Here is an 18654-nt window from a genome sequence, read left to right on the forward strand (position 1 = left end):
ATCCTGTTCCAGGGTTTTCTTTCACTCCCCATGGCCATTATGACTTCCTCAGGTCCAGCTTTTGATAATGCTCACTCATAAGAATTAAGCTTGTTTGTTTACTGCTTAAAGAACAGCATGCTTCCCTACCTTCATCTGTGTCTGGACCCAATTCAACATTATTGAGAAGTTTTCATGAAAGCAGAATGGGAATTTGGTTGGATCTGGGGGTGCATTTGGGGATGCATATGTTGTGCATACAAGATTATATTGCATTAGTATAACCTCAGATGTCTGCATAACCATCGTCCTCTACAAACTGAAGAACATGCCTGTAGAATTGCTTATCTTTAGACATACTCCTTAGTTTCTTGGATGGAGTTGAAGTTAAGGAGACTCAAATCTGATTGTTCTTCAGCCTACTTTGATTTTGCTTCAGGTTTTTGTTCTTTTCTTATGCCTTGCCGCATATCTACAAATCACAGCCATTGTGCTCTCTTCTGACTCTCTTTGCTTGTCTGTGAAAAGTATTTACATGATATATCTTGGGACATGCTTCTCATTTACTAGCCACGTGCCCTGTTTTGCTTAGGTATCAGAGTTCTTTCAAATAAGAGTTCGTAAAAGCAAGTATTGAAGAAGAGCCATGTACCTTAGGTGAAAGGTCAGCCATATCCTGGGCTGAACCAAAAGCAGCGTGGCCAGCAGGGCGAGGGAGCAGATTCTCTCTGCTCTGCTCTCGTGAGATCCCACCTGGAGCCCTGCACTGAGCTTTGGGGCCCCCAGCACGAGAAGGACATGGACCTATTGGAGCGGGTCCAGAGGAAGGCCACAAGGATGATCAGAGGCTGGAGCACCTCCCTTGTGAAGACAGGCTGAGGGAGTTGGGGTTGTTCAGCCTGGGGAAGAGAAGGCTTTGGGGATATCTTACAGTGGCCTTCCAGTGCCTAAAGGGGGCTGCAGGAAAGCTGGGGAGGGACTCTGTCAGGGGGTGCAGTGATAGGACAAGGGGGAATGGCTTTAAACAGAAAGACGGTAGGTTTAGATTAGATATATAAAAGAAATTCTTTACCGTGAGGGTGGTGAGGCACTGGAACAGGTTGCCCACAGAAGCTGGGCAGCTGAGCTCCACCACAACTGCTCTCTTGCTCCCCTTCCTCAAAGGGAAAGGGGAGAAAATACAATGGAAAGGGCTCAAGGTTTGAGATAAGGACAGGGAGATTACTCACCAATTACCGACACAGGCAAAACAGACTCAGCACAGGGAGATTAATGAAATTTATGACCTATTACTAACAAGCTAGAGCAGTGAGAAACAACAACAAAAAACAAACCAAAAACACCTTCTTCCTATCCACCCTTTTCCACCTCCTCCCCCTGAGCAGCGCAGGAGAACAGGGAATGGGGGCTGCAGTCAGTCCCTGACGCTTCGTCTCCGCCGCTCCTTCAGGGTCCCTCTCTGCCCCTGCTCCCCGTGGGGTCCCTCCCACGGGATGCCGTCCTTCCCGAACTGAGCCTGCAGGGGCTGCCCACAGGCAGCAGCTCTTCAAGAACTGCTCCCACACGGCTCCGTACCATGGGGTCCATCCCCCAGGAGCAAACTGCTCCAGCACGGGTCCCCCACGGGCGGCAGCTCCCCCCAGACCCCCTGCTCCTGCATGGGCTCCTCTCCACAGGCTGCAGCTCCGGCCCGGGGCCTGCTCCTGCGGGGGCTTCTCCATGGGCCGCAGCCTCCTCCAGGCCACATCCACCTGCTCCAGCGGGGGCTCCTCCATGGGCTGCAGCATGGAGATCTGCTCCATGTGGGACCCCTGGGCTGCAGGGGGACAGCCTGCTCCACCAGGGGCCTCTGCACAGGCCACAGGGGAACTTGTGCTGCGTGCCTGGAGCACCTCCTGTCCTCCTTCTGCACTGACCTGGGGGCTGCAGGGCTGCTTCTCACTCCTCACTCTCACAGCTGCTGTGGTGCAGCAGTTTTGTTTTTCCCTTTCTTAAATCTGCTCTCACAGAGGCTCAAACAACATCGCTCCCTGGCTCGGCTCTGGCCAGCAGCGGGTCCCTTTGGATCCATCTGAAACTGTCCCTTATCTAATGTGGGGCAGCTTCTGGATTCTTCCCACAGAGGCCACTGCTGCAGCCCCCCTGCTACCAAAACCTTGCCATGTAAACCCAATACAAAGGGGAAATAATAATGCAGCGCCTATGTGAGGTCTGCAACTTTCTGGAGCCTTTCTCAGTTAGCCCGTAAGTCCTCCCTGACCTGTGTCCCCTCAGGAATACAGCAAAATGTGAGACAAAAGTTTTCCCTCTCTGAAACACCCTAGAAAAGAAAGGAGCGTCAAGCTTGAGTACCAGGAATCTACTGATTTACGTGAAGGTGTTGCATTTGAAATCTTGACCTTGTACATGCAGTTTCTAGTTTAGAAATCCACGCTCTGATATTTTGTTTTTAGTCTCAAATGTGATTTGAAGCTCTGGAGGGCAGGGTTAGCATGTTTTGCGCTGGGCCATCAGTCCTGGGATTGGATCAGCCATGGGAAAATGCTGTCAGGGTGTACATAATGATATCTCTTCTATCTCTAATCTTTACAATGTCATGTTAATTATTAATTTATTCTAATATCACCAGAGTGCAATAAACTCAATAATTCTCCTTAAGCACATGGCTTTGATTCCAGTGCTGCTGAGATCGTAATGCTGACAGATAACAAAACACAGTGGAAGGAGTCAGGGACTTGGGCCAGATCGAGGTCTTCTCATACAAAGTCTGTGTGAGGCTTTCACCACCTGCACTTAACACAAGAAGTTATCACATTCCTCTCTAACAGTCCTCCCAAGTGGACTTGGGTAAATGATAGCCACAATGTCATCACATGCCATTCGGAGGGAAATCTTGCTTTTATAACGTTACAAAGGTGGGAAGTTCAATGCTGGTTGGCTGATGTTCTGTGGGAAGCTCAGCAGCATGCCTTATATATTGCAAGAGATGAGGGGGACCAGCTTCTATTTCCGTTGCAAAAATGGGCTCCAGCAGCTTTGTGCTCTGCCTAGCACTTCTATTATCTTATGCATATGGTACTCCAGTCTCTGTAAGTAGAAACTTGATTTCTACAGGCTCCTGTCAGTCCAGAGACATCCCATACCTTATACTGGCTGTATTTTATTCTCTTTCAGGTCGGGCATCTCTCTGGTGAAGCTGGTAAGTGCTCTGTGAGTTGTTTTGAGTTTTGAAGCATTTTCTTTTGCCTGCTGTGTACCACCACATCTGAACACGTGTTTTGTCTGTCTTGCAGCTGAAGATGCTGATGCTGGTGAGATAATCAAAGACATTCCAGACATAAACTTAGGTAAGTTCATGTCTAAATTCTCCTCCAGTCCTGAACCTACCAGTACCTTCTCCTTGGTTACCAATGGTGTGGATGGGAATGGCACCAAGCTGCTCCAGGGGAGGGTCAGACTAGGTATTAGGAAAAAATTCTTTATTGTGAGGGTGGTCGAAGACTGGAACAGGCTTCCTAGAGAGGTGGTTGGTGCCCCGTGGCTGCCAGTGTTCAATAGGCATTTGGAAAATGCCCTTAATAACAGACTTTAAATTTTGGTTACCTGTGAGGTGGTCAGGTAGTTGGACTTGATGACCTTTGAAAGTCCCTTCCAACTGAACTACTCCTATTCTATTCTGTTCTGTTCTGTTCTGTTCTGTTCTATATTGTGAGCAAAATGCTGAAGTTTCAGGTCTCTCGTGGGTGAAATTATGGTTTAGACAGACCGCAACTCTATATAAGCAAACAATGTAGACGCCTTTTACTTCTGAAGTTTGGACAGACCCCTGGTGTTAAGAAAGTAACACATTTTATGAATTGAAAGGTTCCGGAGTTCCCCCCATCTATATATGTTTTTTGTAAAGATCTACAAACTAGACAATAGCTTTGATAATTTCTTGAGCATCTATATAAGAGGCAAGGAAATCAAAAGGAAAAGACCCAACACGTTGTACAATCTTCCTCTATTTTTTTAATGTCCTGTAGTGCAAATTTCCATATATCCTTCTTCGATGGTGCACTGTACAATGTTTTTCCTGATGCATTCCTCAATATTACTATATTATTTAGAGAATTGTCTCATTGTGTGACTGTTGCCACTGCCTAGCAGCAAGCAAGAGGTTATAAAACTAGACACAGATAATCAATGTCACCAGATTTCTGCCATCAAAAATGCAGATATTTCTGGGTAGTGAATATTGAGTAGAAGCTAAGGCTAGACCTTCTTTATTTTCTGTAAGTGTCTGAGGACATAACTTTGTACGAGTAGTCTCGCTATGGCTTTTGAGTTAAAATATTTATTTGATGTATTTTGTATCACATTTACATTACCTTTCTTTAAATTTCTTTTCAGCTGCTGGACTGGACCTCTTTCAGGGTGATATCTTGCTCCCTGTAAGTAATTAAAAACTTTATAGCTAGCATTTGCCCTAACTGTATTTTTGGGACAAATCAGCCCATCTCTCCACAGCAGCTGCATCACCAGCTGTTAATTCCCTTTTCAGAAAAATCAGCGAAATGCCCTAAGAAATGAGAGCTACAGATGGAAGTTCCCCATTCCCTATATTCTGGGTGATAACCTAGGTAATGCAGATATTTTATTCAAATTTTAATTCAACTCCAATCCTTGTTTGCGCTGGAGTCACCATGATAAAAATTTTCCTTTTTTTTTTTTTTTTTCAAACCTGGTTCTGTCACATTAAAATTCACTAATAACCAGATTGTTCCTTTACATCAAAACCATTTTTTTTTTCACCTACAGCTATCATAACAAAACATAATTTAATCAAATTCAATCACTTTTCTTTTTAATCATTTTTCTTTCTGGTCCCATGCACAAATCTGTGTGTATTACCTCTCCGGGGTGAATGATCTGCAGTATCTTAGAGGTGCTTTGTTGTTGACATCTGTTTTCCAGATCTGAATGCCAAAGGAGTTATTCTGCAGGCATTTGAGATGTTCCGTCTTAAGTCTTGCATTGATTTCAAGCCATATGAAGGAGAGAGAACCTACATATTCTTTAGGAAAGAAAGCGGGTAAGGTTATAGCAATTTCGGTGTAGTTCTGCTGTGTAGAATCAGCTGGAAATTCATTTAATCTGACTTCAGCAGTCTGAAAGTTTAGTCTAAGTTTGTTGTCAGTAGAGAAAAAGAGGCCACTACAAAAGCAACCCACCTTAGATTCATCTTGGAAGCAGCTGCCTCCCTCTGCTGACTGCAGAGGACATTCGTATGAGGAACTTGAAATGGACGTTTAATGTTTGGATGGCTACTCTTTGATTCTCATTATTGCTGGGCTTTCTTCAACTGCTCCCACTTTCCAACCTAGGGTTGTTTTATATTTCCATGATGGATGAAGTGACCCCAATGTACAGCCTCTTAATTTACCGAGAATGTGAATAGCCAGAATTTAGGTTTTGAAAAATTTGAAAGAAAGGTTAAAAAAAAAAAAAGTGTGGAAAGACAGTTTATTGTGCTATTGCTATTATTTCCCATACCTAAACGTACTTTTAAAGAGCATCTAGAAAAGGACAAAAATCTCATTATAGCAGCTGTGAATATTTCATGTTCTCCCAGAACTTCATAAAGCATGTAGACACTGATATTTCTGCCCTCAGCTCTACCTTAAGATTCAGATATATGTCCTAAAAAAATGTAAACCATGATTTTTGACAAGTTGTTGCTGAAGAGCCTGGTACCAGAAACTCCTCAGCAGCAGCTATTGAAGACACCACAGGCTCAAGCTCTTTGTTTTCAGTACCAACTGAGTATGGTTTTTAGAGCTTAGTTTGCCTTCAGGGTAGAGTACCTATAGATATTTAGATACTTGGTCAGTACTTAAAAAAAGTTTTTATAGCACTATAGTATAGTTTGTATTTAAAGTGAGCAGACTGAGGACTTAAATGCAAAGAAATAAACTCTATCTGACAGTAAGATCTCTCTCTTAGGTGTTGGTCCATGGTGGGGGACCTGCAGACTGGACAGAACCTCTCTATTGGGGCAGGGTGTGACTACAAAGCAATTGTAGAACATGAGATCCTGCACGCTTTGGGATTTTACCACGAGCAGTCAAGGATGGACCGAGATGACTACGTGACAATCTGGTGGGATGAAATTATTGCAGGTTGGTTTTGAACTTCAAGTTAGATTTTCTGAAGTGCAGACTTACCAGTATCTATATTCCCCTGACAGATTTTAAACCTTGCTTAAAGGTATGACTTAGAGACACTGGGCCACCCTGGAGGCCCCTGTAAATCAGTCTCTACCTAGATTTTGATACAGCTTCCCTGGTGAAAGACCAGAGACTATCTAAGGCTGTAGGAGAGAGAATCTGCTTGGAAATCAGAAACCTATTACCCCTTGGCTCCACAACTGGTCTGCTCCCTGATTTTGAGCACATCACTTCCCCTCCCTAAGAATCTATTTTCTCTTGCCACATAATTGCAAATTGTAAGCTTACTGGGGGGGTGTCTTGGGACCCCAACATGTTCCGAGTTTTGAGGTGGCTCTCTAATGAAGGGTTCTCCAAAATCTGAAAAGGTTTTATACTCGGAGATTCAGATTTTCCAGGGACTGGAAAGATCTACTTCGTACATAAAGAAGCCTCAAAGTGATCAGATCAGATAGGACACATAAAATAGGGCTCTACCTTGCTCTCCACTGTCCAGTGTCTCTTGCAGGTACTTGCTTTCAGGTTTAACTCCATCAGATTCAGTGGGTTTCTGAGTTTCAGCAAACACTCCATAGTCCCCCTAGGCAGTCTCTGCTTCTGTCTTCTGTGAGGGCTGGTTCTGTACTACTTTATGATCACCTATTTTTCTGAAGAAGAGTGAGTGGAAGTCTATAGCAAGTTCCAAAAGGCATGCTAGCAAAGACACCAAGTATAAGCTCTCCTCTTGTTCCCAGTGGTGATGCTTTGAGATGCCAGTGCAGCAAAGTTGCCCTGCCATCGCTCATGCTCTATGTGGAAGCCAGATCGCTTCAGTCTCCAGGGTAATACATTCAACATCTTTGCATATAAGTCAAAAATACATGCAAAAGACTTTTCAGAAAGTAACAGGATTCAGGGAACATCATGTTATCTTTTGGATAGATAAAAACTGCTGGTACAAGCAGTCTCTACTGACCTCTAAGTGCAGCGTCTGATATTTTAAATTGCTCCCAGCTGAATGGCCATGTGCATTCCTACTTGTCTCTGCCCTCTACGTGTTGTCTCTTGCAGTGGCTGAGCAGGAGATGAAATGTGTCTGTTGATCTTGCAGACCATGATTTTTATTGCTATCACCAGCCCTGAAAACAAATCACCTTATTAGTAATTAGGTCTCAGCTTGAGTCAAGGTGATGAAGTTGATGATGATAGTAATAGTATCTAGATTCTGACTTTTATGGAGTGCATCCTCAGCAAGTTTGCTGACAACACAAAGCTCGGGGGAGTGGCTGATACCCCAGAGGGCTGTGCTGCCATTCAGAGGGACCTCGACAGGCTGGAGGGATGGGCTGACCTCGTGAAGTTCAACAAGGGCAAGTGCAGGGTCCTGCACCTAGGGAGAAATAACCCCAAGCAACAGCGCAGGCTGGGGGCTGGCCTGCTGGAGAGCAGCTCTGCAGAGAGGGACCTAGGGGTCCTGGTGGACAGCAGGCTGAACATGAGCCAGCAGTGTGCCCTTGTGGCCAAGAAGGCCAATGGGATCCTGGGATTCATGCGGAGGAGTGTTGCCAGCAGGTCGAGGGAGGTGATCCTACCCCCTCTACTCAGCCCTCGTAAGCTGGAGTATTGTGTCCAGTTCTGGGCTCCCCAGTACAAGAGGGATATGGAGCTTCTGGAGCGAGTCCAGAGGAAGGCTACAAAGATGAATAGAGAGATTATCTGTGGTGTATTAAGTGGCCACAAATGTGGAACAACAGAAAAACAATACAGATTATGTTTTTTTATTCTGAATGGAGCTCTGGAGCTGGGCTGATAACATTACAGTCAGTTCCTATATATTGTGTACGTTTCTATCCGTACTCGAAGCTTTAATTTTCCAGTTAGGCAAATTTCTTAAGTAGAAAACTTCTACTGAAGCCATTTGAACGAACTAAAGGATTAGAGACAGAATAGAAAGGTTAATTTGCTGACCCTGTGTTGGATTTAGCCATGTTATATGTCAGAAACATGAACACTATGCTAGCTTGTAACTAGGACCATCACATATACCTTCCACCTTGGACAGGGACTGCCCTAAAAGTCAAACAGGCATTTTTTGCCAAAATATATATTTTGGGCCATACTCCATCTGACCGCTTGTAGGTGGCTGCATCAGTATGAGTTCGTATGAATTCCTCTGTGTTGTTGGGGTCAGCACAGACAGGATTTACCATGTTACAGAGGAAGGCATAAAATTCTACGACGTAAAAAAAAATTCTATCAAGTCCTGATTTGTGCAGTGCCCTTCAGTCTGGGGTTTTGGTTTAGTTCACCTCAACTTGCAGTACTATCTGCTTCTCTAAAGGGAAATAAGGCTGATATGATTGTGCCGTGTATATGTGTGTGTCCATCTATTCCTGCATTAGTGATCTGTAAACCCAAATTTAATAGCATGGTAACAGTTTTGGCCATAATGCATTTTCACAGACTTCAATGCAGATAGCTGTTGGCTAGAGAAGAGAGCCCCTGTTCAGGTTGCTATTGATAGAAAAGCTAAGAAACCTATAAGATTTCAGAGAAAACACACAGGAGAGCCTAAGAAATGAGATTGCCTCCTCACTGTATAGTTTATATCTTCTAAAAACAAATAGAAGTTACCCTTTGCCTGGTAATGATCTGAAAAACATTATTACACATGCCTGTGTACTGCCAAGGTTTTGTCTCTGGCTATAAAAAGCGATAACATGCAATTATCAAGATTCTCACTATTTTTGATTAAAGGTGCAGTTCAGATACATGCAAGAAAATAAATTCAAGCCCTTATACAATCTCAAGCCTTGGACTGAAGACCTTTGTGCCCAGAAAGCAGCTGCAGGGAAGGGCAGCCGTTACACAGAGAAGCTGTAATTATCCACTGAGTGCAGTCATGTGCTGTTTCTTCTTAGAGGCAGAATGCCAGATATTTTGAAAACATTATTTGTGATTGGAAATGCTGGGAATATCTCTTGATTTACTTCCGTGCCAAAGTATGTGAAATGGCTCCCTCTTCCTGTCCCATCTGACACCTTCATAATGAAAAACTTTCTCTAAGAACAAATGATTTCACCAAGAGACTTTGAGACACATGTTTCCAGAGCAATATAATACCAGAGCAATATAATCAATCTAGGGTAAATCAAACTATTTTTTTCACAGATTCCTAATGTGCCCTTTGCTACAAAGGAGACCAGAGTCTGGGGGCAATCCAGGACTTCCATACCTGGCTCCTTAGGAAGTGAAAATCTCCAGGACTTCTCCTTGTTCTTATGTGATCTAATATTCTGGGAAACTTTTGCATCAATATTCACAGGCTCTGGAATGAAGTACATTAATCCTTAAGTTTAGTTCTTCAGGATGCTTACCATTAGACCATCTAATCTGATCTCCTTTATATCATTCTTTACAGCTCATTGATATTTGACTTTGAAGCTACTGAAGTCATATGAGGGTGCAAAACCGCAATCTAAAGACAATGCTTTGTTGTCAAAATTACTTCATAAACCAGTCTTGCTACATTTGAGTATTTTATCCTAAAGTAATTGCTATCAGGTAGATCAATTCTGCCTCATAAAACTGCATTCAAGGGGCCATGCTAAAACCATTTCCTTTCCAATTGATCTGTGAGTTGAAAAACTTTTCTGTTCTTTTACCAGACAAAGAACACAACTTTCTGAAGTACGATGACAGCTTCATCACTGACCTGAACACCCCCTATGACTATGAATCAGTGATGCACTATGCACCATTTTCCTTTAACAAAAATGACAGTATCCCCACAATCACAGCGAAGATACCAGCATTTAATGACATAATTGGACAACGTCTAGATTTCAGTGCCATCGACCTGGAAAGACTTAATCGCATGTATAACTGCAGTAAGTCATAATTTAACCATGAAAAATTATTTGTTTATACTTCTCAGATGCTCTTGAAGCAGTACTGAAGAGGGCCTGTGGTGCAGAGACCCAAACTGTTTACTCCCTCTTCGTCCCTCTCTTTGGCTCTGCTAACTGCCCACTTTCATAAAGTCCAGTTACTCAACAAATGTCAGGCCATTCACATCTTTTCTTCCATGTTGCTCCTAGGGGCTCAGACGTGGTTATTTGCTGGTATGTGAGCAGTTTCGTTATGCCTCTGCTATGACATGAAGGCAACTGTACTTTGTCCTCTTTTACTGATGTTCAGTCTTAATTAGATTATTTTGCACCTGGGATTGGCTGATTCTAGAGTCTGACACTCCATCAGCTGGTTGCTGATCTGGTTGAAGATGTTATCACCAGGTGTGACTGTTAGCAACAAGTTATTGTCCCTGTGGATCTGCCATTAGAAGCATCCACGTGCAGGCAAACTCAGCTGAACCTGCCTAAGGTGGCTGGCTGGACTTTGCTTCAAGTGGATTCTCGTCAAGCAGATTGTGATTGCTGGGGTTTAGGCCTTCACTACATGATGTCTATTCTAGGATAAATAAACCAAAACAAACTCTAAAATTAGAGCAGAAATACTCCATTTTTGTTCTAAATGATATAATACTTTGGAGATAACCATGGGTGCATTTTTTTTTGCAGCTTCAACTCACACTCTTTTGGATCAGTGTTCTTTTGAGCTTGAAAATATCTGTGGCATGATTCAGGGCACCAGAGATGACCTAGACTGGGTCCATCAACAGAGCAGTGCTTCAGGGCAGGAAGACCACACACTTTCTGGGCGCTGTAGAGGTAAAGTAACAAACACTTTCCTATGGACAAACGCTTAGCTGTAGCAATGGTCTCTTGTGCATGTCTGTGCTGGGCTATGTGCTTTAAATACAGCATCTTTAACAACTTCTCTTCATTGTGGTCAACCCTTCAGAAAACTCAGCACTGGCTACTCTGAAAACATATTATTAAATGATCATATTTGTAGACTACACAGAAAATGTCCTACTTTTTATATTTCATGCTAAGCAAAGCACCCTCTTTCTTTGCACTTGTCTTGGCACTGTGGGTCTGAGCTAGGTTGCACTAGCGCACCCGTTCAGCTGTTAAAGCATAGTGGAGTGTTCTCCACACCAGCAGTATAAAAGGGGACAAAGAACAACCCTAACTGGAGGATTTTTGATATAACCTGGAAAAGGATTTACTGCAGCTTCCAAAGTCTGAGTAAGAGTTATGTTGCTCCAAGATAAGAATGGAATAGCACTCATAAGCTACTCATAAACATGTCTGGAAAGTGAATGATAAGTTAAGCTTGAGGAATGCTGGTTCTGAAGAAGGAAGAAAGTTACAAAGCTTTTTTATGATAGGAGTCTAGGGATAATTTTGTTTTTAACATGCTATTTTTGCCATTTTTCACAGGAAAAAATCCCAAGCAGAGTGGAGTGAGCCCCAGTGAGGGTTACAGGTTGCTAGCTTACAAATGAGAATAAAGATTAAGTCCCAACAGGCAGTTCTGAAAAGCAAGAGACTGATTTGTTATTATTTAGACATGGAAAACTACAACAGACTTTAAAAAAAAAAAAAAAGTGACTTTGGTAAATTTTGCCTAAGTTCAGGGTGAAGGAATCCTGGCCTAAAGCACATTCAGTTGTGCTTTTTTACTCTTCAAAAAAGGCAAAGCTTGACTTGCTGTAAACAGGAGCAGACTGTTCCCCTAAAGTGACCTTGCCACTGAAGAGAACAGATCCCTAACCACTTGTAATGCTGGTGGTTGTCAGTCAGGTCTGAGAATGCAATATAACTCAAGAAAACCATCAGACAGTGACTATAAGTACATGCTTCTAACCCTCATCTGTCTTTTTTCATTCTTTCTCTCCTTTATTTTTTTTCCCCATTGTGTAATTGAAAAAGAAGAATTTAGCTGCGTTATTGTTGGGTAAAACCAGTGTGTCCAAAGTAAGCACTTAACTTGCACTTATGCTTTAGCATCTTGTGACTTTGTGCAAAATAAGTACTGATGTTTCCTGACGAGTTAATGGAGAGTGTTAGGTGTCTCTAAGGATCTCCAGAGTGCCAAAATGAACTGCTTGAGTAGGGAGTGCCTCTCCTTTCAGAGGCCTTCAAAGGCTGTTTGACTCCATCAGGAATTTAGACGCTTTTGGAGAATTGCTTCTGCAGCCATCTCGAGTGGGACCTAATTTTGTTTTCCTAACACAGATGGATTGTATTTTGCCCAAACAGTTTGACTTCTTGCTTCTTTGACTTCTTGCTAAACCGAAGGAGGGAAACTACAGCCTAAAACGTAGGGAGGAACTGGCAGCCTGGCTCTGGATTTGATCCATGTATCCTGTTGCTGAAGTCTGCCGAGGCCATATCCTAACTGCCATAGATACTTTCTGTTGCTTTTATTTCACTTTCTTATCGAGAAGGAGGTAGAGTCTGGATCATCTGGGGCTTTGATACCACAATAAGCTCAACAACAAAGTCAGGCATCTGAATAAGGCTCACAGTCCTGTTTCCCACTTGGAGCAGCAGCGATCGTACTTCAATTTAACATAAATTTAACTTACAGCAAATTGTCATATGTGTGCATAAAGCAATTCAGTACCTTTGGCAAAGTTTCTGTGGGTATGATTTCAAAACACTGTTACCATGTCCTAACGGTAAAGGAAAATTTTGCCTTGACATGGTTAGAGCAAATGCAATAGACAGAACAGCTCTAGTAGCTCCACTGACCATGGAGGTGGCCGTACTGTGTTTATGCAGCTGCAAGGTTTGACCAATGATACCCCAATTGTTAGCTAAAACCACAAGAGTCCAAGGAACCTGCCCCCAGCAGAGGAGGCTTTCCCATAGCAGCTGAAAGAATTTCACTTGTTAATCTAATCGCAGACTGTAATGGGTAACTGAAGAGCAATGCAATACAGATAAGATGTGACAAGTTCATGTGATACCAAGATGTGCGTGCAGATGCTTACTTCCTGGTACACATAAGGAGAAAAGTAGATACTTCAAATCTAAAGATAACTTTAGAGAAACTTGCCAGGAAATTTAACTAGAGGGACAGAAATTCTTTCTTGTCCAATTTGCCCAATCTGAGAAGCTGAGTTTTCAAATGTCTTTGGACAAGTTACTTATAGACCTTATCTCTGCTCAAGGTCAAGAAAGTGCTAGTTCAGTGCCCAAACCTTTTTTGTTATCTTTGTCACTGATAAGAAATTATTTTACTCTTTGTAAGGTAATAAAGTATATGATCTCCAAGATCTCATCTTTGGATTATCTTTGATATAAATCAAGTAAAAGATGTCTGCTAGTTACTTGCTGTCAGCACTGAATCTTCTGTCTCGTCTCTGACATTCCTGAGGCATCCAACTTCCAGCTAGGCCAACTAATGCAAAACTGGCAGTAGCTTCTGGCAATGAGTTCCATGTATATGCTAAACTACTAGCCCTACTAGTCCTAAACTACTTTGTACCCCAGTCTACATGGTTATTATGCACTGTTTCCTCTATACACTGTCGTGAATGGTTATTATGCATTGTGTCCTCTACTATTTATGTTAGCTACTACACTTATGCCTACTGAAAGAGTGGAGTTGAAATGATAAATATATACCATGCGGCTAGCAGGAAAGGTGGAAAGAGATGATGACACTCTACACTTTTTTCACAGATGCTGGCTACTTCATGTACTTCGACACCAGCTCTGGAAATGCAGAGGAGGCGGCAGTCCTAGAGTCTCGAATCCTTTATCCCAAGAGAACTCAGCAGTGCCTCCAGTTCTTCTATAAGATCACAGGAAGCCCTTCTGACAAGCTGATCATCTGGCTTAAGGAAGATGATGGGACTGGAAATGTTCGCAAGATGAGGAAAATTGAAACCTTTCAGGGTAATTCTAGAAATATGAGGAATATATAGAACTTTTGGGAAAGAAAAGTTGGCTTAGAAATCAAAACATTTTTCCTAAGCTACCAGGAGAGTATGCTGCAGTCCAGATAAGGATTTTGGTATTATGCAGTATTTATTATTCACATTTAGCAGTGAAACCATGGGTTGTGATTATATAATTTAAGTGTTCCACAGCAGAAGTCATGATGTTCCTAATCTAACAATGTTATGTTAAGCTCAGTGAATGGGAAGGACCCCAAACTGCTGGAGATCATTGGCTAGATCTCCATTGGCTATAGTAAGATCTGACAGTGAGCTGCTCATCTTTAGACATTAGGAATACCTGTGCTCATCTTTAGATATAAGAAACCCCAGCCCGAATTTTTATACGTCTGTAAATAGAAAAATATGTGTAACTTTGGAAATGTGAACGAGTTCCCACTTTGGGTGATTTTGCAAAATAGAACAAACTCAGCCAATGCATCACTAAGCATTTATGCTGTCAAAACCCAAGACCTGTGATCAGCCGCCTTTATCAGGCTACTGCATTTTGCAGGGAAGGACAAGTCCATGAAAAAGTGACCCATAAGAGTTAATTTTAACATGTTGGTTCACTGACACCCATCCACTTCTTATGTCTCGGTATTTAGCATGCTGCTCATTATACTAAAGACTGTCATTCACTAATGTTTGAAGAGTTCCTAATACAATGTGTCCAAAGCAATTTGATGATAATGCGACGTAAGCATAATATAATCATAATACCCACTTAAGACTTCCATCCTTGATGGCTCTGTGAGAGGTCCAGTTGTCTAAAAATGCAGCTGGAATAGCTAACTAGGAATAAGCTGCTTCAGAATATCAGCTAATATCACTAATCATGCTGATGTCAATGTTTTGCTTTCCTTTCACAAAAGCGGATAATGACCATAACTGGAAAATTGCCCACGTAACCCTCAACACTCAGAAGAAGTTCCGATACCTCTTCCAAGGACTAAAGGGCAACCCCAGCTCTTCATCTGGTGGGATCATTATCGACGATGTCACACTGACAGAGACCCCCTGTCCCACAGCTGTGTGGGTCATTCGGAATTTCAGTCAAATCCTTGAAAACGCACCAAGTGATGTTATTCAAAGCCCCCGCTTTTACAGCCCTGAGGGTTATGCTTATGGCATAAGTTTGTACCCCCAATCCAAAACCAGTGGCTACTCTCGCATTGCCTTTCATTTGTGCAGTGGAGAGAATGATGCCGTTCTAGAGTGGCCAGCTCTGAACCGCCAAGCCATGCTCACAGTGCTGGACCAGGACCCTGACATCTTGAAAAGGATGTCTGCAAGCAGAAGTTTCACCACAAATAAAGACCAGGTTATGTCAGGTAAGTGTTATTTGCCTGGAGGAATAGTGGAAATGAAAGCTAAAGAATCTGAGTCACAGGACAGTGCAGGAGTCAGAGTTGGGCAACTTTGGCTTCATTTTCCAGTTTGGGGCATTTTCCTGTTTATGACTCAGAGTTCCTATCTGCAAAAGATCATCAGACGTAAAAAATTATGCATAGACGGTTGTTGTTGCTATGAACAATCACTGGGATATCAGAGTTTGACTCTAAATAAAATCATAGAATCATAGAACCATTTGAGTTGGAAGGGACCTTGAAGCCCATCCTGTCCCAACCCCTGCCACGGGCAGGGACACTTCCCACCAGCCCAGGCTGCCCAAATCCCATCCAGCCTGGCCTTGGGCACTGCCAGGGACGGGGCATCCACAGCTTCTCTGGGCAGCCTGCTTCAGTGCCTCATCATCTTCATTGTAAAGAATTCTTCCTAGTATTTAATCAAAATCCCCCTTTTTTAGTTTAAAACCATTACCCCTTGTAACAGACTTGTAGAGAGTTTTCCTGTGCCAAGGAGCTGGCAATTCCCATTCTACTTGTGATTTGTCACCACAGGACAACGTAATGCCAATAGAGGGCTTTATTCCATTGCATCCAACAATAATTTAAGCTACAACTACATTTTTGGGGCTTGATTAACTTGAACATACAAGTCTGAATACACAAGGTCCACACTGTAGCTGTATTTAAGGAACAAAATACCTGACAACACCTGTGAGATCAGTCTGCAGCATCTGAAACCAATTTTTCTTGGCTTGATGCAGACTGAAGACTCTGTCAGACATGGGCTACTTTTTAGCTCCAGGTTTATATAGCTTGTTGCATCATAGTTCTGTGTCTAGCCCTGGGACACCTCATGCATATGATCATTCAAAGAAATAAGAACGGGACAATATTGAATTTGCTACAATATGAAACACCAGAGATTAGTCTCCATCCCTCTTCACGTTTTTCAGTGGAAATTTGGTACATGTTTTTTCAGCAGGAGGTTTTAAATGTTGGGTATGAATATGTTTAACAGAACCACAGCAATGAACAAAATCTGACAGGCCCTAAACCATAGGTACTTAAAAGATGATGAGGGGGTGTCCTTATGCAGGAGGGAGCTCTTAGCTGGTGAGAGCAAGGAGGTAATTTGTGTTTGGTCAATCCTCAGTTAAAGGGGAGTTGTGAATTTAAATGCCCTCACATAGATTTAGAGACCTCACGCAGACTATTTCTAAGCATCTGCTGGCATCATTTGTCAGTCCCCTGTGATTTGTTTGAGAATCTGAGCCCTGAACTTGATTTTGCAGCATAAGTCCTGTTTAACATTGTAATGCAGAAAAAAAAAAGTTATCATAGCTCTAGGCTGCAGAACTTCGCAGTTCTTATTTGCTACTCATATTCTCTTTGCAGATGGTAGCGGAACCTTAATATGGGAGAAACCATCTATAACTGGAAAATTTGATGCCTCATGCAATTGTTATAGAACTGTAGACTGGGGGTGGACCAACTTCATCTCCCACAGCCAGATGAGGCGTAGAAGCTTTCTGAAAAATGATGACCTGATTATTTTTGCAGAATTTCATGGTAACGACCATTTTCCTGATTCTCCTTGCAAATGCAAATTGTTGATCCTTTCTATCCCTTTTCATTCATTCACATTACTATCGCCACCTGTCCCTGAGCCATCTTCTCTTCTAATGGGGATCAACTTTGAAAAGCATTTTTGTGTCTTAGTTTCAAGTGGGTGATGTTGGCTGAAGTGTTTGAGCTCAGAGGAATCTAAATGGCATGGATTTATTGAAGGTTCATTTCTCAGCACCCTAACCAGTAACTATGTTCTTTTCTAAGCTTTGAACCATACTAAAAGGCTGTTCCTGTTGTGTTTATTTTCAAACAGAACAGCCACACTTGGCAGAATTTTCCAAAGCACAGACTGTTACTGATTTACCTGACTAGTTGCCATAATTTTAGTATTATTTTCTACCTTGTGCTTTAAATATACAGAACTTACCATGGTATGGCAGGAGCTCAGTAAAGAACAAATGGACAAGCAGTACTCTCCAGTCTAGCCTCTCGGATGAAGAATGTTATGTATAATAATAGTCACTGTTATCTGATGTCTTTCACCTCTTTCCATTTTTTAAAGATCTAACTCACCTCAGTAATACTGAAGTCCCTGTTCAATCTGAACAATCTGCCATCATGGAAAGCTTCCCTTTTGAAAGGCAGAAGAGAGCTCTCCAGGATATGGAGCCCGTTCAAGACTGGCTGCCTTACCCGCAAGACCCGTGTGATCCAAACCCTTGCCAGAATGATGGAGTCTGTGTGAATGTGAAAGGGAGACCAAGCTGCAGGTATCACAGAACTCCTCCTTGGTTGCCCTGACTTACCTCTGAACCAAATGGTGCAGCTACTAAGTATTCAGAGCTACAGATCTCAAAGATCTGTGTCACTGTTTTCAAAGAACAGTGGGAACAAAACATTTGATTGCAGAGACTAGTTTCTGTTAGCAACCAAAGGGGAAACCCAAAGGAATCTCCTTCTGTGGTGCTTTTAGAGGATGTCCATAGCCGCCAAACAAGGTGGGGATGTTGTGATGCGAACCCATCTAATGGGAACTGCCAATCCAGAAGAGTGAGCGTGGAGATCTCAAGGGGGGCCTACAGGGCAGGACAAAACTCCTAATCCACATAAATCTGTGCTTTATTTTCCCAGGTGCCCATCAGGACAAACCTTCTTCTTTACAGGTGAGAGGTGTCAGTCAATGCAGGTCCATGGGAACATCCTGGGAATGACAGTTGGTGGAATTGCTGGAACCATTGTCTTAACTATCGTCCTCATTTCCATGATGGCTAGAAGATAAAGATCTGCAGAGAGATAAATCTAAGTCTGGTGTTTTTCCATAGTTCATCAAACATCAGTTTTCAATGAAAAATGATGAATACAACTTGAAGACCAGCCAGCATACAGATGTTGAAATGCTCTGTCAGCATTTTGTCAGCTGTTTACTTCATGAGACTTGGCAGTTAAAGATCATGTTGAACTGTTGTCTAATAAAATTTCACACACTGAATCTCTTGTGTATTCTTTGTTTGCTTTGTTTCTTCATTCAGTTGTGACTGGTAGTGCTGACAGTCCATGCCTTTACTCTTAACCTCAGTTCAAACTTAAATCATTGGAAGAACTTCCCTAAACACTAGGAACAGTCACATATAAGCAAATATATAAAGATTCTAGAAATGTTTCTTTAAAAGCTATCCAAGATATCTAAAGGGTAAAAAATTCATAGGTA

General features: G+C 42.4%; 1 protein-coding gene across 1 annotated transcript; it reads left to right on the forward strand.

Moving 5' to 3' along the window:
- Positions 1–2999: 2999 nt before the first annotated feature.
- LOC118254671 (meprin A subunit alpha) lies at positions 3000–18225 on the forward strand. Its single transcript, XM_035560137.1, has 14 exons — positions 3000–3068; positions 3154–3178; positions 3279–3326; positions 4372–4412; positions 4523–4601; positions 4936–5053; positions 5965–6140; positions 9836–10057; positions 10748–10897; positions 13769–13984; positions 14901–15363; positions 16780–16946; positions 17509–17716; positions 18078–18225. Exons 1-14 carry the CDS (start codon positions 3000–3002, stop codon positions 18223–18225), a joined length of 2130 nt encoding a protein of 709 aa, XP_035416030.1.
- Positions 18226–18654: the final 429 nt, after the last annotated feature.

Source organism: Cygnus atratus, chromosome 3 (genome assembly GCF_013377495.2).
Source record: "Cygnus atratus isolate AKBS03 ecotype Queensland, Australia chromosome 3, CAtr_DNAZoo_HiC_assembly, whole genome shotgun sequence".
In the NCBI taxonomy this organism is placed as follows: domain Eukaryota; kingdom Metazoa; phylum Chordata; class Aves; order Anseriformes; family Anatidae; genus Cygnus; species Cygnus atratus.